Genomic DNA, 22,198 nt, shown 5'->3' with positions numbered 1-22,198 from the left:
ACATAAACAGTTAAACTTAGCCCTAAAACATTTTAATTGAACTTTGACTGTATTTGCGCAAAAAGAGCAACATTTTAACTCCTAGCTTTCAGATCTGTTCCGAGTTGAAAAATATTGCTTCACTCGAGTGCGACTTTACCCAATTAAAACAAAAGTATGATTGAGTAGCTAAAAAAACTACTTTCGGTAGGTAAATAAAGCTATGGAGGTATATCAAGCTATGCGGCTAAATGTTGTGATTGTTCCGGACCTGCATATATTTGTGTTAACTTATAAAAACTATGAATAAATAAATATCTTTTATGCATGATGGTATTAAGGGCGAATAGTATCGAAAGATAGATATTTCTGTAGATCGTCTCAGGTATAATAACTTTTGATATATGAAATTTATTATGCTAAAGTAAACTTGAGAACTTTTGTTCATTGTACAACCAGTCTCTGGTACAAGTCAACACATACCTTTTGACCGCATCGAAGGTTTAAACACCTGTTCCTTCAATATTAATATAACAGGCATTTATACCAAGGTTTGATAGCGATCGAACTTGATCCTGCATGATCGAATTTAGAGGCGTGACTATCAAAGCTTATCATGGGTTGCTGTGGATCGAGTTTCCTCTGAAACAGGAAGGGAAGGAGTTGATATATTTTACTTTTACCATGTTTACCAAAGCCAGTGGGTAAAACTGCCATTGTATCATGTCCTTCGTATAATGATTTTAATGTCTGGATCCGTTTCTTTAGCAAATTGCAACGCTTCATCAAAATTACATTGTTCACTGAAGGCAGCCATCTTTACGCGTAAAACCACTGAGTAAGAAGGCAGTTTCCGGCGGAGAAATGCATCGATTTGATGCATATTCCTACACCAATCACATCCGAGGTTTGTATGGAGCATAGCTGAATCAGCCGAGGATCGCCGATTGAGCTAAACAGGGAAAGGGGGGGGGGGTCACCAGATTCAGTGGATTCGTGGTTTTGCTTTCAGATAAAAGGGTTTTTTCTTTATAACATTGACTATTCTATTTAGAATTTAGCAGATTCTGAATAACTATTTTTTATTTCATCGTGTTATTACCGGTTAATCTCGTTTACATGAAAGAGAATTTCAGACTACATGTTTATACAGACAACACAATTCAATTTTAACGGTAAGACTAAAGGATAATATCTTAAGTCTTATATTACATTAAATAATTAGCAAACGTTAATACTTGTTAGAAATTTTATTTTTCTAAATCATCGATATTTGATAAAAATTGTTAGAGTTGAGATAATATATACATATATTCTAATTTATCATAGTAAATAATTGGTATAGTTATGGTTAAACAGTGAAGTGAGATATTGTTTGGTAATTCAAGATTCTTTTATCGTTTTTTATTTGTACACAAACGGGTCATTCTCGTTTAGTGCCTCCCCCTCCTCCATTTAATTGAATGACTAGACACATGGAGGTTGTGCTCACTTTGTGATAAGTGTAATTTCGAGTTATCAGTGAATTTCATTGTAATAGCACTTGTTAATATTGATCATTAATACGTCTCGCTTTTTTATTGTTGAATAATAAAATTACATAAATGTTGATTGCATTTGAGCAAAAACCTTTAAAAAATAAATAGTCATTCAGTTTCCTTCCTCTACTGCGGATGTAGAGAAGACTTAAATACATTATCGCAATATGGCCATATTGGCCCTGCCGAAGGGCGTATATCCCTGACCCAGGAGTCGAGAATTTAACAATTTCGACGGGCGGGTTTATGAACATCAGATTCATGCAGTCAGTATATCTCCTACTACTGTTGAATTTGGGAAGAAGATTTTCTAAGAGATTATATTTTTCATTTGGCTATCTGGCCAAATTTGCTCCTGATTTCCTGACACAAGTTTGGTTATGAAGAACTTTAAAACCATTTTAACGTGTATGCGAGTTGGGAAAAGGGGTTTTATGTGACTAAATACATATTCACGTTATGGCCTTATTCGCCCCATCCTTTTGCGTGAACCCCTGAGGACTTCATGGACATCATGCATTTGTAGTCTGTTCCAAGATATTTATGCAGCACATTTGGACGATTGTTAATAAAAATACACATACTTGTGAAAGAAGTGCAATTGAAATAGTTGAAAGGGATAATTTTCAAGATAATTTCATTGACAAATTATTATCTTTCACTCTGAAAAATTCACAGGAACGAAAACAGATTCCTTACGGAGATTTAAAATGAAGAATGTTTACATCTTTTCTCCATTCAAAATACACTCGGAATCGCGCAAGTTTTAACGTTATCATCCGGGCTTGCTGCAATACAAAATCCCCGTAGACATAACATTTTTTAGCATTATATTGAAACCTGATAAGCTAACAGGGGCGTTTCGACTGAGAAATCTTGGAAATTTTTCATACTTTTGAATGAACATCGTTTGAACCCTGTGGTATTTATAAATATCAAGCAATTAAGGCAAATGTGAATCCAGGATATCTTGGGACAGTGTATAGTTCATCAAAATTGTACTGAACAATTTGCCCGTTTGCTTCTGTGGCCCTGGGGTGGTATGATCATAAATGTGACTATGTCACAACGCACATCCTTCTTATCCTTGAAATACTTGAAACCAAAAATGAGAACTATTGACTCGGGTGACCTAAACAAAATCCACACATTTTTTAACATTAATCAAGCAAAGTCGCTAGCATCACTATCCTCGCACCGATGATTTTCTCTTAGATTGATGCCCCCATTTCGTTTCTAAAATTAAAGCAAAATTAACATCCAGTGCTTTGTAGATGTCAACTTGAATATATAAAAACATATTTTAATGGGAGGGGGCTAGACTTTAAAAAATAAGAGGGTCTTTGGTTATGTTTATGTATTATGTTATGTCATGTATCAATTATTCTAAGGAAACGTTAAACGGATATAATAATTATATTATATAAACACTGTACATGCTGTTATTGTAAACGTATAATAATGTTCCTGTATATTCATTGGGCATTTGCCAATCATTGTACTTGTGTTTGAGCCAATTAAATATTTGTATGTGTATAAGTTTGCAAAAAGTACACCAGTTCCGACGCGTATGCTAATAATAATAACGAATTTAAATTTGCACAGTATAGCACTTTTTTAAAATTTTCACCAACTTTACTAGCACTAGTTCTAAATCACTTACGTCAAAAACACAGTACCGTAAACCACTATAAATATAATAAGCATATTTTCTTCAGTATTTTTAGGTCACCTGAGTCACTCAGGTGAACTATTGCAATTGGTCTTCGTCCGTAGTCGTGCGTTAACAAAGAATGTGGGCGCTTAAGATGTAGATTCGGCAGGAATCTGGGCGCACAAGGAGAGTGAAAATTTCATCAATTAATTTTGAATATTTTTCGAATTATAACCGTTATTTGGTTTCTGTTGGATGTGGAATGAGTGGAAAAATATTTGAAATGCTAAAGGTTTTATCATAATATGGGTCTAAATATAGCAACACGATGCAATTCATGCAAAATCCTACTTATTTACAACTGTTTTTAAATGATTTTGTTGTCTCTGGGTCTTCTCTCCACAAATTTAAAACGTGTAAAGGTAACATATTTCAACATTAAAAATGTCGCATTTTAAAAAAAGATGGAGAGATGACCCAGAGATGACTAATTATGTACTTTTCAAATTATTTTTTGAAGGATAAAAAACAAAGTCCATTGATATGACAGTGGTGTTTCAAACAGTACTTTATAGAGCATATATTGACAAGTCTCCGTGGCTCAGTGGTTTCGTCCTGGATTTAGTGAATAAACACATTCAGTGTTTTGGGTTCAAATCCAACTGGTGGTCTTTTTAAAAAAAATTAAACTTTTTTGTTTTAAATGTATGTTATTATAACATGATGTTGAATTATAATATACCGGTATATTTTAATTTGTTTTTATTGATTTCTAGATCTGCTGTATGAACACTATAAAAAAATGCTTTTCTTATTACTAGTTTTTTAGGATAACACAATATAACTTCATTAAATAATGTTTTCATTAACATTTCCAACTAGTTATCGGTTTACCTCTCATTGCCATTTTTTGAAAGCTTTGTGAGTTTTTCAATAACCGGAATAGCCATGTACTTCGACTCTCAACATAATATATTTTTGTTGAAACCTGTACATAGCCTTTCGAGGTTATAGACATTTAAATCCCAATTGATTCGTGTCGAGGATTCCTGCAAACTTACAATCTTGTGCGCTCACTTTCTTTACATTTTTAACTTCTTGAAAACTACATGGCCAATTGTAACCAATTTTGGCGTGAAGCATCTCTATGATTAGGGAAATCTAATTGGGATATTCATGGCTCTACCTCTTCCCTTGGGCCTCAGACGGGGCAAAGTATGCAAAAAAAGGCCAAATTTCAAAAGTCTTCTTCTTTACTCCCACACATGTGAGGAAAAAATTGAATATATGGTTGTGATGTCCATGAAGCCCAATATCAAAATTGTGAAATTCATGGCCCCTGGGTCAAGGGTTCAGGCTCTATGATGGGGCCACTTTGGCCATATTGTGAAAATGTATTTAGAAATGTATTATTAAATGTATATCTAACATCTGAAAGATAATCCTTTAACGTGCTCATGTTCTTCACCCTACAACTATTGTCCTGCCAGGCACGTCATTACTGGTGATGTTAAATTAGTTAACAACGAAGACCTAAAATCACTTATTATGATAGAACAATTAGGGAGTCTAGATCCTTCATATTGCGTCGAAATTTTATACATATCATGAATTCTGTTGAAGATTACGTCAAGCGATGGGCAAAATCTGAAAAAAGAAGAGCTTGATACCTTGTCAGAGTGGGTTAAAAGCATCAGATGTATATTTAAATCTCATATTAAACGACTGCGAGGTCAAATGAAAACCATCTATCCTTCTAGTGAGAAAAGAACTAGACAGATTGCACGAACGGTATGTACTGGTCCTTGCTGGATAAGGCAAGTGACAATATTGTCATTGTTTGTAAAGCATATGATATTAATTGCATTTTCAAAGAATTTGGTTTTGATTCTACACATGGTAATCCTACTTACACCCATAGCAGCCTTTCCAAGCAGTAAATACTTCAAAATCATAAATCGGTTATGGATATCTATAATATCCCTAATCAACAAACTAAATTTGATTAACCTTATTTGTACAAACGTTCTTACAAACAGAGACATATAGCAGGTTCCAGTAAATATTCTACCAAACTTAAAGGTCACAAAATCTTACCAAAATCAATAGCATCAAAACGTACAATTTTTCAACGCTTTATACAACCATTCCCCATGACAAATTAAAATCTAGGCTCTTTAGGGCACCTGAGTCACTCGGGTGACCTATTGCAAGTGCGTTTACAATTTTACATTTTTAACTTCTTGAAAACTACCAGGCCAATCGTTACCATTTTTGGTGTGAAGCATCTCTATGGTAAGAAGAATCTAAATTGTGAAATTCATGGCTCTACCACCCCTGGGGTGCCACGGGCGGGGCCAAATATGCAAAAAAAAGCCAAATTTTTAAAAATCTTCTTCTCTACTCCCACGCATGTGAGGAAAAAACTGGTGGCATGGATATGATGTCCATAAAGCCCTCTACCAAAATTGTAAAATTTATGGCCCCTGGGTCAAGTTCTGGCTCTAGGGTGGGGACAATATGGCCATATAGTAAAAATGTATTAAATCTTAGAAAATCTTCTTCTCTATTCCCATATATATTTTTAAAAACTAAATGCATGGTTATGATATCCATAAAGCCCTCTACTAAAATTGTGAAATTCATGACCCCTCGGTCAGGGGTTCAGGCTCTAAGGCGGGGCCATTATGGCCATATAGTAAAAATGTTTTAAATCTTAAAAAATCTTCTTATCTACTCCCACACATGTGAGCAAAAAACTGAATACATGGTTATGATATCTACAGGGGCCTCCACTAAAATTGTGAAATTCATGACCCCTTTGTTAGATGTTCAGGCTCTAGGGTGGGGCCAATATGGCCATATAGTAAAAATGTTTTAAATCTTAAAAAATCTTCTTCTCTACTCCCACACATGTGGGCTAAAAACTGAATACATGGTTATGATATCCACAATCTCCTTTACCTAAATTGTGAAATTCATGGCCCCTGGGTCAGGGGTTCAGGACATGAGGGGGGGGGGGGATATAGTGTTAATGCATATAATGTTTAAAAATCTTCTTCTCTATTCTCACACATCTGTATAAAAAAAAACCGACTAATTATGTTTACCAGGAAGTTCTCTACTGAAATTTGAATTTTCATGTCCCCTCAAGGATGGGTTTTGACTCTAGGGCAGGGCCAAAATGGATGTGTAGATGTTAATGCATAGAACGTTAAAAATTATCTTCTTTACTCCCACACACCTGAAAGGAAAACTGAATTCATGATTTTGTAGACCAGATCTTTTAGTTTTTCACCAAAATTATAGGTTTAACAGTTCTTTTTGAAATGTGGTCGTTATTACATATTTTTAATTTTTCTACTCCAGTATGAAACCTAATTAATTAGATGCATATATGAGACTCCATGACAAGTTTGTGTATGGGATATATGCTACTCAGGTGACCGTTAAGGCCAACTGGCCTCTTGTTGATATCATCGACAGCTGTTACTTCAATACAATTGGAAGTTGCAAAAATGCTCACCTTTTCATCGGAAATCTAAAAATTTATTTTGTTAAAACCATTCTGATTGCAGACACAAGTACTCTGAAGTTGACGTTATAAGGGCGCTTGAGTTTCTGATAGTTGTAATAAATGATTGACGAAAAAGAAAAGTGAAAGAAGTAAAATTGTTAACGAACGACGCACGATGACAAACGACGACAAATTGCAATAGATCAAGTGGGTGACCTCAAAAGACAAGAAAAAAAGATGAAAAGAAGTCATGTTTGATAAGTGATGTTCTATGTTTGTTGGAAGAAATGATTTCAGGAAAGACACTCAGATCGCTCATTGGAAAAGTTAAGCACACACAAAATGTGCATAAAAATACGCTTTAATATTCTCTCCTTTTGTGTTTGTTGTATTAGTCTTGATCACAAAAACACTGTTTCAATGAGGCAAATATTCTAATAGACTTTAATAATACTATACTGTGCATTTTAAATGAAAAAAATTTACTCATAACATTATTCATAAAAATCGTAAAGTTGAAATTCGTAATAGATATTCCATACATTTTTTACTGATTTATGGTGTTGTGTAAATTATACCATGGTTTGGGGTTCACGACCCTTGGTTTAACCTAACGAGACGAAGTCGAGTGAGGTTACCCAGGGTTGTGATCCCCAAACCATCGGTATAATTTACACAACACCATACATCAGTTAAATTATGTATGTAATATCTGTTTTAACCTATGATTTACCAAAAAAATTTCATTCAATGTTATGGTGTTTTCTTTTATGAACATCGCAAAAAAAGTTTAAAAATGCAATAAAAATATTCCATTGAGAGCCAATTTTGACGTGACCGTTCTTGGATCATTTTCGAAAAGTGCGGCAAAAATTGTCACATGCACCGTCCACTCCTAATCATTTCGAGACATGCGGTAGGAGTGTCAGGATGGAGGTTAGCGATTTAGATTTTTTATCGGATATTGCGCCTTTTGACATTTTAAGCAATGAAGAGGAAAACATTCAGCTTAGTCAGATTGCAGACAAGATAGAACAGGATAACATTAAAGAAGAGACGATGGTTTCCGATTTTAGCGAACTGAATTTCAGTCTTGATTACGAGTATTCAGATATGCATATGGACATAGCTGTCGAGCAAACCCCGGGAGAAGTTAAAACTGATTTGGTCAAAAACCCCGCCAGATTTGGAAAACCCGTTGATGACGGTGATTTGAATAAACTTATTTTAGACGCTATTCCAGTAAACACAAAGAAGAGCACATCATGGGCCATGAAGGTGTTCGACGAGTGGCGAAAATCCCGAAAAAAAAATGGCGAAGTTATCCCTGAGCTTGCAGTGTTTACCGTGGAAGATGTTAACCCACTGGCTTACACGATTCATTGTGGAAGTTAGGAAGTTTAACGCGGATTTTATCCCACAAAGTCTCTGTATTTGCTTATTACTGGGATTCTACGAGGCATGCGTGAGCAAGGGAACACCAACAACTTTATGAGTGAGACGGACGCCCGTTTCCTCATAGTTAGGAAGACGCTAGATGCACAGATGAAACTGCTGACTGCTAAAGGTAAGTGATCATTTTTATCCATAGGTTTCATTACGGACGTGCCATTATCTGATTATTAGGATAAACTTAAATTATCACCCCCCCCCCCCCCACACACACACACACACACTTTTATCTTTAGCAATGCATAACGTTAATAATTCGGTCGCGGATCCATAATTTTTGCGGGGGGGGGGGGGGGGGGGGGGGGAGTCAAGGTATCGGTAATATAACTGTGAATATAAGAAACTTGGAATTTTTTCTGGAGAGGTCCTGAATATCCCCCCCCCCCTTTTATAAGACTGTCTCTATATCCGCGCATGTAAATCCAACGTATCCTCTTTAGAGCTCTTAATAATAAATAATGTGTTGTGCAGCTGTTTTAGTCCCTTACCTTTCTTTGCCTTTGCTAGGTGTCTGTTTTTTAAAGCAGCCATATAAATAATTTTTGTTCTACTATAAAATGAACTCATTTATTTTACTTTATTTCTAGGTTATGGATCAGAAATTCGTCAGGCGGATCCCATTAGAAGGGAACAGGAGGAAAAGCTATGGACGTCTGAAGTTATTGGGTATTCTACAAGCGAATCTCTACTCCATGGGGTTTTCTTTTACGACTGTAAGCTTTTGGCCTGTGAGGACGAGATGAACACATGACTTGGAAGTCTCTCAATTTACCATGGGTGAGGATGAAGTTGGTCCCTTCGTTCAGTTTATTGGTCGTTCGAACAAAACATTCAAAGGCGGTCTCAAACATCGCAAAGTAGAACACAAGAACATAAAGCATTACTTCACAGATGAAGACATTGACCGGAGCCTGCAACGCTTATACTCTACTTACCTGAGGATGATTGGTGAGGGGAAATTTTACAAGCGACCTATAGCAGGAGTTCGCAAATTTTCGAAACAGAATGTTGGTATGGACAAGCTTGAGAATGTGATGAAGAATATGTGTGAAAAAGCTGGATTGGAAGGCAATTTTATAAACTAATCACGAAAACGCACGTGTGCCACTAGTTTATATCAAAGTGGATTAGATGAGCTAATGATTATGCACAGAAAAGGTTTCCGAAGCATAAATGGAGTCATTAAATACAAGAGAGAATCCAAAGAGCAACTGAAGGACGTGAGCAACATTTCAAATCCTCCATCGAAAAAAATGAAAACTGAAACCGATAGCAATTTATTTAACCTTGCAACAGTTACTCCTTCATGCGACAGTGTGCCCATTCCTTCTTTCAACAAAGAAAATGTTTCTGTTCCTTCATCAAGTTCAGGCAACAAATCTTACTCAAATTGCAACTTTACTTTTAAATTTACCCTGTAGGGCCCTCAACTCTTGCATCCCTGATGGCAAATGAGTTTATCAACTCCAAAAGATGTGTGTTATTTATTTATTTTTTTGTATGTGTACTAGTTGTACTTGAATCTTCTTTCAAAACGAAATAAAGGTTTGTTCATTTTCTGTGTTTTTTATTTTGATGGTATGCAGTTATCCCATATGGGATAACTGCAATTTGTAAAGGTTTTACTGATTTATCCACAAGTGCCTTTAACATAGGGGCAATGGAAGCATCATAGGTTAAGTACAAGTAAGTATCATAACAAGTTGCTGTCCTTTAAAAAAGGACTACAATACGTGGACCATTGGCATGTTTTTAATATAAGAAACTAATTAAGAATTTTTTGTGAAACACTTATGCCCCCTGCCTTACAATATCTGCGAAGAAAGTGAAAAGCTGTCAATGTGACAGCAAACCGGGTTTTTTCTATCCATAAACCATGTCAACTCTCAATTAATAAACACTAATCTACCTACCGTATCCAATGAAATGGAGTACGATAAATGCAATATTTTGCCAAAAGAAGACTAAGTTAAGAAGCTGGTATTTTTTCATAAATTATCAGAAATCAAAATCCTAGCAATAAGCAAACCTCTGATATATATATATATATATATATATATATATATATATATATATATATATATATATATATATATATATATATATATATATATATATATATATATATATATATATATGTACAATTGATCTGCAAAAGAACAACTCCTTATTTTGAAAACTGTAAGAGTAGTTGTTGCATTGTACAATGAGGCTACCCTATATGCAATATTTTGCCAAAAAATGAATAAGTTGACTGTTCAAAAGGCGGTATTTTTCATAAATAATCAGAAATTAAATCCTAGCAATATGCACACCTCTGATATATGTGCAATTAATCTGCAAAGAACAACAATATTCTTTTGGCAGCCGCCCGCCCGCCATTTTCATAATTTCAATAACCCGATTTTATGTTGGAAAATCCGACTAAAAATGAACAGAAACTGCAAATCATTTGAATTTGTCCAAGTCCAAAGCACATTACTCTATCAAAAATTGTTAGATTGTACCCAAAATAAAACTTGACCTATATACTATTACATGCAAGATAAATCTGTCTACCAAATTATATTTCAATACGTGCAACGTCTGTGAAGATGAACGGATACTGCAAACCAATTGGAATGTTTCTTTGTCCAAGGGGTATATAACTCTGTCGAAAAACATATAACTTAATTAAGGTGGAATAACACATCGTCACAAAATGGCTGACCGCTGATCGAAACGACATTTCGTTTTATGAAAACGATTTTATGGACTAAAACATGTTGCTTACTCTATAGCCCAGTGGATAAAGTGTTGGACTTGTGATCCGTACATCCGGAGTTCGAATCCCGCAGGGCCTTTTGTTGTTACTTACTGGAATAATTATTTTAGATGTTCATTTTTTACACCTTAACTGCAAATTGCTCACTTATTTGACATTTGTACAGCTTATATATCATTATATCTTTCATTATCAAAATATTTCCTGTTAATTTGAGGGAATTTTTCCAGGTGCGTTATTCCACCTTAATCAAATCCATAATCGAATTTGACGTAGATATTATTATGGTAAATCTGTATACCAAATTTTATTTCAATATGCACAACCGCTGCAAAGAAAAGGAACGGAAATTGTTGGGTGACCAACCGACCGAGAAACAGATAGACAGCAGCAAAGCAATACATGTATGCCATTCTTTCTTCAAAGGAGGGGGGGGGGGTATAATGATAATCCCCCTCCCAGTTGTTGTGCAATATATTAATTTGAAAATTGCACATATTTCTTGTTTATTTTAATAATTTTCTAATTTTTCATACACAATATTATAAACCATAATAATGAACATCAAAGGAATAGCAATGTTCATTCTCATTTTTGTGAATTGAGTGACATTTCTGTTAATTTTCAATTAACTTGCTGATGTTCTGATATGAACCTGAAGAACAGACTTCTTTCATGTTGCTATTCATTTCAATATCTCCTGATAATGATATTATACTGCATAATAGAGGAAAAAAATTAAATAAAACTAATTGTACTTTATTAAGAAAACTTAAAAACTTGATTGTGAACTACACACAATAAGAAAAAAAACATTTGTTATAGTTTGCATATCAATCATATTAGATAATAAACAGCGATTACTACACTGAAAAAAAAAGTACACTCAGTACATGTACATCAATTGTAATCAAGTTGAATGTTGATACAACTCTTTTGCGTGTTTGTGAACAAAAAACAAAACAATAATGATATTTTTCCAAAGTTCATAGTGGTATAATATCAACTGAATATAAAAAAAGAACTGTGCAAGTCACTGAACAAATTTGATACTTGTTACAGCAGTTGCAGTGCAGTTGAATGTTTATGCAACTCTTTCGCAAGTTTGTCAACAATAAACAAAACAATAATGATACTCTTCCAAGTGCATACTCGCCATACTGGTATAAAATCGATCAAATAAAAAAAGAACTGTGCAAGTCACTGAACAAGTTTGATACTTGTTGCAGTTGAATGTTTATGCAACTCTTTTGCAGGTTAATTGTTTGATAGTGTTATTTATCATGTGAAACTTGATGTCAACTGGAATTATTTCAAAGAATTTGAGGAGAAGCTCAGTTTGGTCATTGCTGGAAGGAAGTGTGAAACCCCTTGAAGTGAACAGCTTTTCAATCTGAGGCTTAAATATTGCTACTTTCTGGGGAGGTTTGTTAGAATCTTCTACTTCAATCATAACAGTAGCACGTATGTAGTTATTGCAAGCGCTCTCCCCATAGTTTCTCCCGCAGTTTTTGCATTTCATGCATTGGATGGATTCAGCTGGGGCAAGTTTCGTGTTATTGCATGATGTAGTGGGACACGCTAGGTATGGATCGACATCGAACACTGCGGTGATGGTTCCACTCTTGAAATCAGAAATGGGGGTGTTACTCCAATTTCCATTATTGTCCACATCATCATCTTCATCGTCAGACACCAGCAGAAGAGTTTCATCATATGAAAGTTTCTATAATTTAATAAAAGTAGTGAGAAATATTAAATTTCCTGATGATTACTGTTACTTATATTTACTGGTATGTTATATTTCCTTTTCTTTCTATGCATCCTCATAAGATTACATTTCGAAGTTTCAGATTAAACAATGAGCCTAGGGGCCACATTGCTCACTTCAGCACACATGACCCACTAACATGAGTGATTGAAGTAGGTTTATGATGTCAAACACAAAAAATTCAAGTAGGTAAATAATGTCTTATACTAAAGTATTAGAACAATATTGCAGAATACACTGTTTTGGCAATTTTCTAAACCAATTTTTGGGCTTTAGTGATGTTACAGTGATCATTATTTTAATAACTGAAAATAAAATTTTATGAGGAATCTTTTATTAGAATATCACTTCATGACAGAGAATTTCTTCCAAGATTTCATTTTACAAAACATGGTAAATTTGTAATTGTAATTAAAAAACTATACTATTGACTATATGTGTACAACAATATAATTTCATTTTACAAAACATGGTACATTTGTAATTGCATGTAATTAAAAACTATACCATTGACTATATATGTGCAACAACGAACCTCACATTGGGATGATCTTGTAGTGGTAAGGCGTTTCTGCTCATTAAACAAACGGACCCTGCACTTTGTAATGGTCACACATTCTCCCTTTTGTAGTGTATTCACCATCTTGTCCCACACTGCAACTGTTGCGTGACTGTCTGTATCTTTCAACATGACCTCTTGGAAATCTACCTCGTTTTGTTCTACCCTTTTCTTGCTTGCTGGTGACAGCTGTATGAAAATTAGAATACATAATTATAGAAAATGAAAGAATTTTTAACAAGTATTTTTTATTTTATGCTTTAATGATTCATATTTATGTGATGATTAAAAAAGATCAATTTAAATTCTAAATAATATATTTCACTCTTTAAATATGAGAGTACCTTAACAACTTTTCCCTTTACGGTAAGCAGCGTTTTTACAGGTGAAGCAAGTGCATTCTTTAAGGTCATTGTTTGTCCAGCAAGGGTTGGAGCATGAAGCCTGATATCATCAGGAATAGTAAATGGTCTGCAAATGCCTACATCTGTTTTGCTTGTAACAGCTATAAAATTTTGCTTCGTAAGAATGTTCATCAGAACTACAGCCATTCCCTTAATAAATTTGTTTTGTTTCTGTACATCATAGATTGTTACTGATATCGCTGCGGTTTCATCAGCAATAATTGCATAGAATTTATCTTTGTATTGTGAATTTTCTGCTTTTTCAATGTCACTGACTTCAAGCACTACCCCTCGCACTGAAGGGGATGGTGGCAGAATGAGATCTTTCACTTCTTTGTCTTTAATGTCTTTTATTTTCAGCATCTGCAATTTTCACAATATTGCATCATAATTACATATCATACATTTTGCAACTATTTCTTTGTGAATATAAATGAAATGTGAAGCTTACTTGCAGTAAGAGGACAACTGATCTTACATGTAACAGTCACCAAGCATTTTGGCCTCGCCCTAGAGTCAAACCCCAGGAGACATGACATTTACAATTTTGGTAAAAGGCTTTTGTACAGAAGAATATTTTCATTACCATTGTTGCCCTGCCCCTAGGACCGTTATGGGACAATAGTTATGAAATTTACATTTTTTGTTCCTCTAACACCTAAGATGCATTTAACAAACTTTAAAAAGAATTAAGCAGTTAGTTTTAAAGAAGAAGTTAAAAATGTTCAATTGTTAACACACGACAGACATATTATATCAATTGCAATTGGTCATCTGAGTGACTCAGGTGACTTAAATATTAGACAATTATTTGTACATGTATTCATATTTTGAAAAAATAATTGTCAAATCATCATCTGATTTATGATATAAAATAGTCATTTCAATTTCCAAGTAAATTCAAACTGTTGTGTTGAATTATCAATACTGTTGCAGTGTTCATTTAGTGCTGCTTGTAGCCATTTTTGCTTTTAATATAGGCTAAGAATATATACCAAACAATACCCTAATATTGTCACGTTATGAAATAATGTAAATTTCTATGTTATTTGAAAAGAAATTCAGCACGCTCACACGAGTTATAAAGAGTTAAAATTCTGGTATTGGTGATTAAAGATAGGTCTAGTAACATCTTTAAATTCTATATAATTATGCATGTTTAAAAATTGAACTGGGATAAATTAATTAAATGTCTGTTTTTTATTGAGAAGTTTTCAGCACGCAGGGAGACAACTTGCCAATAGACACAAGTGCAAATACAGGCTAACAGCATTTAACTTAAAGATTAATTATTCTGTTAAAGAACGAAGTCTTGTATACTCTTCCAAAGCTTTGACAGGGGGTGTAACTTTCTGATAATTAAATGCCAGCAAATATAAACCTGACAATTTTTTGATTCTGCTTAAGGCAACATAAGCCATTCCATTTTCAAACACATTGTTACCAATTGAAATGACTGCTTGTGATAAAGATGCACCCTGGACTTTATGGATTGTCGTTGCCCATGCTTGAATGAGAGGAAATTGCTCCCTAACAAGTATTCTTCCATTGTAATAAAATTCTTGACACAAGGGCTCAATAGCTATTGCATTATTATGCTCAACCCTTTTAAGAATACCTCCAATATGTGGGTCATCAAATTTAACATATATTAAGTTAACTTCTCCTGTCATTTCTTGGTGCATTTCTATTGACTCTACAAACCCAAGAGCTCCATTTACTAGTCCTTTTGATGTATATATATTTTTTATTAACATAACCCTTGTCCCAATTGATATTTGTAACTGGCATGGTAACCCACCTGCATTTCTATCATCTACAGGGATATCATCATTAGAAAGAAGCCCCTTTTTTTCTATGTCATCTTGAGAAAAATAATGTTTAGCTTTGACCTCAATGCATTCTCGGCTTAACAACACTTGCATCTTGTTGTTATGTTGTTGAACTTCTTTAAGTGTGGGAAATAAATGAAGAAGGGAAGAAATATCTCTTTGTGGGGGCTTAATTAACCTCGACTGTAGAATTTTGAGATCATCTTCATTCAGTAAGCCAACTCTAGCTCTATTTAATATTGCAGCATATGTAACATTTTCAGATTGCCGTACATTTTCTTTGAGAATAAAAGGCTTAAAATTTGACCATAGAATTGCATTTTCAAAGGCATATTTGCCTTTAACAGGTTTCAATTGAAGGAAATCCCCTATGACAATAACATTTACATTTCCGAATGGTTTATCATTATCTTTAATTGAAGTTAGCCTTCTATGAATGTATTCAAGAGTTTGTGCACTAACCATTGAAATTTCATCAATGATCAGTGTATGAACATATGAATAAGTGGATCTTAATTTCTTCAAACTTTTCCCAGATAATTCATGAAATTTGGGTTCATTTCCATGTTGCACTGGTAAATATAGTGCACTATGGATTGTAATTCCCAAGATATTTCTAGCTGCTGTTCCAGTTGAAGCACATACCATTACTGGAGATTTTCCACAAACAATTGAGCAACAGCAGTTTAACCAGTCAATAATCAGTCTTGTGAGGTAACTTTTTCCAACTCCTGCCCCACCACTAATAAACATGCAAAGTTGCTGAGAATTATCTTTGTTTTTATAATGATTAAAAATGTAATGCATAACAGTTTTTTGACACCTTGTTAACCTTGCTATTCTGCTTTTTATCTCGTCAAAAGATATAGATGATGTACTAATTTCATTGATGTGCAGCTCATCACTATTTTCACAACTAAGTTCATTTCCTACTTCTCTACTCAAATGAACATCAACATCATCCAAGTTATGAGGGTGTGATATTGATAATGAGGGATCTTCCAAAAGACAGTTATCATCAACATATACATGTTCAGAAGTAGATGGGGCAATAAAAGCCTCCATCTCTTTTACAGAACACCGAATAAATCGAACTGCATTTTCAATTTCATCTACTAGTGTTGCTGATTCTAAAAAGTCTAATTGCATGTTCTGTCTTTTAGCAATAAATGCATCTCTTGCTGTGCTATATTTTGAGGTTTGATTTTTTTGTATAAGTTCTTCTTCATTTTGATGGGGTAAAAAGCACATCAAGAGACTGTAAAAGTAATCATCAGATGACAATGGCAACTTTGGGAGGCGAATTATCAAAAATTTTAATCTCTTTCGCATTATGACATGTTGAAACGGAGGCCTTAATCTTATACGTGGTTGCCTACTTGAAGAAGCGACAGATATATCAACATCTTTGTCTGCACACTTAACATACCATTGAGAAAATTCAAATAAGCATAGATTGAATAGTTCAATTGGACGTGCATGATAATAATCTATCATATTGTTGTAAAATATATCTGTACTTGTATTATCTAGTTCCTCTCGTTCTTGTTTTGATTTAAGTACGCGGAACCTCTTTTCTGGTGGTTTTGTATTTAGTGTCAGAACTGACCTTGAGGAAATTATCAAATTCAAATCAGGGAGAAGCCTATAAGCTGCTTCTTGTGCACTTAATTTTCTTGACTTTAAAACACAATATCCAATTTTTAGCATTCTAGAAGACTGAGACAAAACAGGCATTTGATTCAAGTTGTTAATGACTTTTGACAATTCAAATTTTAAATTTTCAGGCTCTGCTTTACATAAGTAAGCACATACATAATAAGCAGCAGATTCACAATTACCTATCACTTGTATGTCCATGTTTGCTTGCCAATGATTCAAAATAACTGGGTTAAAAGCATTTATATAACAATCATCTGTAGTGCGTTCAGTTTCATAAAACTTGCCTTTGATAATGTTTGACTGTAAATCCACATTACTCAAAATGCATGTTTCCTTCATTTCTCTAAATGGAAAACCAAAGCGACAGCGGCCAGTTTTTCTCAAACAGTAGTCAGAATGACGATGAGTTTGAAATTTTGAAGCAAACTGACTTGTGCTGTGTTTTGTGCTTATAACATCATTGATATACTTTACAAGTTTTTTGTGGTCACTAAATATTTCTGAAAAATTTTCAATCCAAAAGAAGATATGAAAATGTGGGCTTCCGCGATTTTGGAATTCTACACGCACGAAGTAATCAACTACTTTTCCTAAAGGCATTAAGGGTCCGAGAATAACATCTTTCAGTAGGATCCTAAACCGCCGTTGAAAATGAAGTGCTGTCAAAACTGGGTCATTTTTCACCAACTGTAAACAGTTTGTCATGTTACATGCTTTTTCGTAGCTACAACAGTCCAGGGACATTATTAGATCGGGCCAATGCATGTCATTAGCTGATAACGTCACAAATAAGCTAGGAGGTCCCAGACATTTAAACATTGCTAATAAATTTAATAAATTGTTTTTCCAGTAGGCAGCTGTACCTTTCATGAATTTCATAAACATGTAAGAGTTCTGCAACAAGTCAGGATTACTTGAAATGTTATTTACATCTGATGCTGTTAGCAATCCAGTGCTTTTTCTCATTCTCATGTGAATACTGACAGCATTTAATAATCTCTCTTTTTCGTAATAGTTAACTGCATGCAGTAAATAGGAAATATCTTTTCTAAATCTACCATCTTTATAATACATTCTACACTTAAAATATTTGGAAGGAGTTAATCTTGCAGGTCTCTCATGACCAAATCAATTAACACCTTGTGGAAACAAATGAGGGAATGCCATTTCCTCACCTTTTGGAGTGTCATATGCATTTAATGGAGTAGACCTGCATCTTTTCAATGACAAATGAGGGATATCACTATTCAACAAAGTTTGAATATCAATGTGTGGCATTACATAATCTGATGGAATAACAGCATACTCTTCATAAGTATTATCAATGACAGCTAGTTCATTTTCTATGTTTATACCCTCTGGGATATGGTCAAAATTTAAAGAAATGTTGTCATATATTTGATTATGTGCCTTTAACCACAACAAGGCTTTTAAGAGTTTTTCCTTTCTGACTAGGTGAGTTGGTTTTAAAATGTTGTTATTCTCATATGACACGGTGATGACATTTGAATTTTTAAAGGTTTGAGGAAGTACTGAGACTTGATTTTGTAATTCTATTGGAAAATCAATAGCTAGTCCCTTTTCTGCTAATTGTCCACCTGGTAAAATCACCACTGTCATGAACACTTGAATTTTGCAAAGAAGTCTTTTTTCCATGTAAGTTAGGTTTTTGAGATAAAAAGGGATATTTCCTGGATCTAAAGCATTTAGTATACTATTGAATGGAGGCATTTCATTTTTTTTAATATGACTATGACAAAATGAACAAACAATGCTGCTAGCATTTATTTTATAAGCTTGTGTAAGTTGAAAATCATCTTTAAGTCTGTGGACCTGGTCATGATATAAAATTCTATCACAACTTGAACAAACAAAGGAAGGAGTCTGTTTAATTTCTCTGAAAAAATTTTCCGAAATTGAATTTTTTGACAGATTTGAAATTTGTTCAGAACTAATTTCTTTTTCTATTGTGTTAACCTCCACACTCTCAGAAACTAGTGTGTAGTTTTCATCAAAGTTTGAATTTAGTACAACAAATCTTGGTGAATTTGCAAGCAAACTGGAATTAACAGATGCAAAATTATTGCAAATTCTTTTATTTTTCGTGTATCTCCCCTTCTGCTTCCTACGTTTACATTCAGCAGAACAACAATAACTATGTTCCAATAAAGATCTATTCAAATGATTTTTTAATTGTTTTTCTTCATCAATCCTTTCTTGCTCTAAAGTTACAGCTGTTGTTAAATTCACATTTTGTATGAAATGTTGCAATATTTTTTCACTTTTAAAATAACTTTCAACAAAAAATTCTTCACTGGTATATTTTTGCTTTACACTAGAACAATTCAATGTACTTTCACTTTGTGAATAATTTTTGTAGGAATTTAATGAAATGGTATCTTCTGTACTGACATTACTTGTACTATAAGTATGTATTGGTGTCTGGTCCATGGTTTCCCCATGACTTCCCACGATTTCTGACTGGTTGTGCTCTAATAATGATGGTCTTTGATGGTTGAACAAAACAGGAGAAATGTTATAAACAGATCCTGTGTATTCACTTGTTAAATATGCCAGTAAAGTATGTATATCAGTAAACTCTAATAAAACAGCAGTTCCAAACGGATTGTGTTGACCAACGATATTTCTGCTATGAGAATCAAACACAAAATAATGCTCAGTTGTTCTGTTAAAATTAATTGCAATACTCAGCTGTTGGAATGTTGCCAGTAAATGATCTGAAACGTAAAACCCTGTCTCTAAAGCATCCATTAAGTTAGTTGCACCTACATCATGTGCCAGATTATTTTCACCTACAACACCAAATAGTATGTCAGGATGTGTTATAGCATCCAATGCGACCCCATCTACTACAACAGTGTTTGGCATTTCATAGTGTGCAAGATAAGCATTATCCCTCTGTCCCAAATCTCTAATTATACTGCCGTAAAGGGCGTCTCCTCGAAATAAAATATTGTCGATATCCACAGAAGAGAAATTGCATGTGAAATCGTAAGAGAAAAACAATGCTAATGCAAAGAATGCTATTGCAGTGCATTGTGAGCCACCATTAACAAATACAGAACTACCTTGATGCAATGATCCCTGTATTGTTCTTATGAGAGACATTCTAAATAATTTTCTTAAATATTGCTTAGTCTTTTGACAAAAATAAGACTTTTTTTTTTTTTAAATGCACTCCCCTAAAATTGAATTTTTACAAGTTCCTACTTACCGTTGACATCTTGATCTTCACTTCGTCGCAGTTCGCGCCTTTCAGCTCTAGCATGTGCTTCTACTAAGTTCTAGAAATTGTAACGGGTGGTTTCGCTCCCATCACGTGTTCGCACTGAGAGGTTTCGGGCCGAATGGTTTCGCCCCGTTTTAAAACATGATCATATAATTAAATGTACAGCTATATATGATCTTACAAATAAACGATCAAAGATTAAGCCGTTGTTTGACCAGTTGTAGTTTATACTACGCATTGGGACGAAATTGCTTGTGACAAAACATGTACACGGGGCGAAGCTAGCCGTGACCTCAAATTGAATCCCAATCCCGATCAACATTATACGGAGCCAATCGCAACTTCTCGGGCCTTTTCCGCAGGTTTTTCCGAGTCTGCCGAAAAGGGCCGAGAAGTTGCGCGTGCCTTCTGGTTGCATCACATCGTAGCTGGTTGCATCATAGCCACCGGGCATGCGCAAACTAAATTTTCCCCAGTGCATCCGCTTTAACCTCGCTTATATATTTTCTGCGTGGACCTCAGGGTCCACGCAATAACGGAATATCCATTGAAAGACGAAACAAAATAAATTGAAATCTCTGAACAGGTATTTCAGAAATTTTCGATCATCGTGAAAAATTCTCCTGTGTCTCGCTGTAACATCACACATACGCAAACAACACATTATAGCCGATCGTGCAGTGACAGTATGTACTAAAGAAAACGGGGTGTTTTTTAGAAACTGATATAAGCGATGTTACCATGTTTATATATTTCTGGATTTAATCTCACTTATCTAATGTATTGGATTTAGTGCGACCGTGGTCAACAATAGGACGCAGAAACTGTGAGGCCTCTCTTCGCTGGTGATTCCAATGATTCCTCTACCAACGACATTTGAGGAACATCCTTGTCCGCAGTTGAGCTGGTCCTACCGTAAAAAATTAACATGCCAGCCAGGGTTGATGAAGGATCTATTCGGCCGAGTATTCTCTGACTCTTGGAAAAAAATGCTTCCAACTAGTCCATTGGCAGTGTTTGAAACACGGAGAAGATGAACCTTCATATCGTACCTTTGACGGCAATCTATTTTGCAGAGATATACCGGACAAGAGTAAGAGACAACTTCAGGGAGGTGGTTTTCTGACCAATGTCGTTGGTACTTCGCCTTAGTGGGAAAGACGAGAGCTGGGGGACATACGTCTGTCGAACAAGACGTGCCTGAGTAGAAGAAAAACGCTGGGGGTTTTAATATCCATAGATGAACTTAGGACACGTGCCCACTTGTGCCCACTTAAGCTTGTAGCTGGTGGTCGGAAAACAGGAGTGTCTTCGTGGAAATCCATCTCTTGATCATCAACTACATTTAGAAGATCTAGGGCAAAGTCCTTAAAATCTATACTGTAATAAAACAATAGTAAACATTAATTATTAACATTTGAAATAATCAAGTTTAAATACACCCCTCTCTTCCTAAAACAGAAAAGGAATCTGATGCATATATTAATGTCATTATTTTTTTATTTTTAGGAACATCATAATGTTCCTCCCTCTCCTCTGTACTAACTTCTATTTAATGGTCTACATGATCAATTTTCCTCAAGCTTTATTTAATATGTAATTTCTGAAAAATCACTAATAATCTTCCTCTTCAAGCTTTATTTAACATGAAATTTCTGAAAACTCACTAGTAATATAATGTTGACTATTCCTGCCTAACCAATAACTCTTCTTTTGCCGGAAGGAGGTACCAACGAAGATCGGGGGAACTAAATTCAATCGCTTCAATCTCTTGACATTTGTATCGTAAAAACGTTTTGTTTTTTAAAACTTAAAT

General features: G+C 34.6%; 1 protein-coding gene across 1 annotated transcript; it reads right to left on the bottom strand.

Annotated features, from left to right (window-relative positions):
• Window positions 1-11,407: 11,407 nt before the first annotated feature.
• On the bottom strand, window positions 11,408-20,434 carry LOC128192579 (uncharacterized). The gene is made up of 4 exons (XM_052865400.1): window positions 20,368-20,434; window positions 13,579-14,001; window positions 13,211-13,423; window positions 11,408-12,630 (listed from the first exon to the last, which is right to left on the bottom strand). The coding sequence occupies exons 1-4, from the start codon at window positions 20,419-20,421 to the stop codon at window positions 12,142-12,144; spliced, it is 1,179 nt and encodes a 392-aa protein (XP_052721360.1). The 5' UTR covers window positions 20,422-20,434; the 3' UTR covers window positions 11,408-12,141.
• Window positions 20,435-22,198: the final 1,764 nt, after the last annotated feature.

This window comes from Crassostrea angulata, chromosome 1, assembly GCF_025612915.1.
Source record: "Crassostrea angulata isolate pt1a10 chromosome 1, ASM2561291v2, whole genome shotgun sequence".
In the NCBI taxonomy this organism is placed as follows: Eukaryota; Metazoa; Mollusca; class Bivalvia; order Ostreida; family Ostreidae; genus Magallana; species Magallana angulata.
Note: the sequence above shows the minus strand (reverse complement) of the source record. Positions and strands in the feature narration are given on the sequence as shown.

Bases quoted from the DNA above. Each gene is read 5' to 3' on its own strand.
- LOC128192579 (XM_052865400.1), bottom strand. From the start codon at position 20,421: ATGCTAGAGCTGAAAGGCGCGAACTGCGACGAAGTGAAGATCAAGATG. The intron at 14,002-20,367 runs GTAAGTAGGAAC...TGAAAATTGCAG, and splicing joins TGAAGATCAAGATGTCAACG to ATGCTGAAAATAAAAGACAT. The intron at 12,631-13,210 runs GTTCGTTGTTGC...ATTAAATTATAG, and splicing joins CAAGATCATCCCAATGTGAG to AAACTTTCATATGATGAAAC.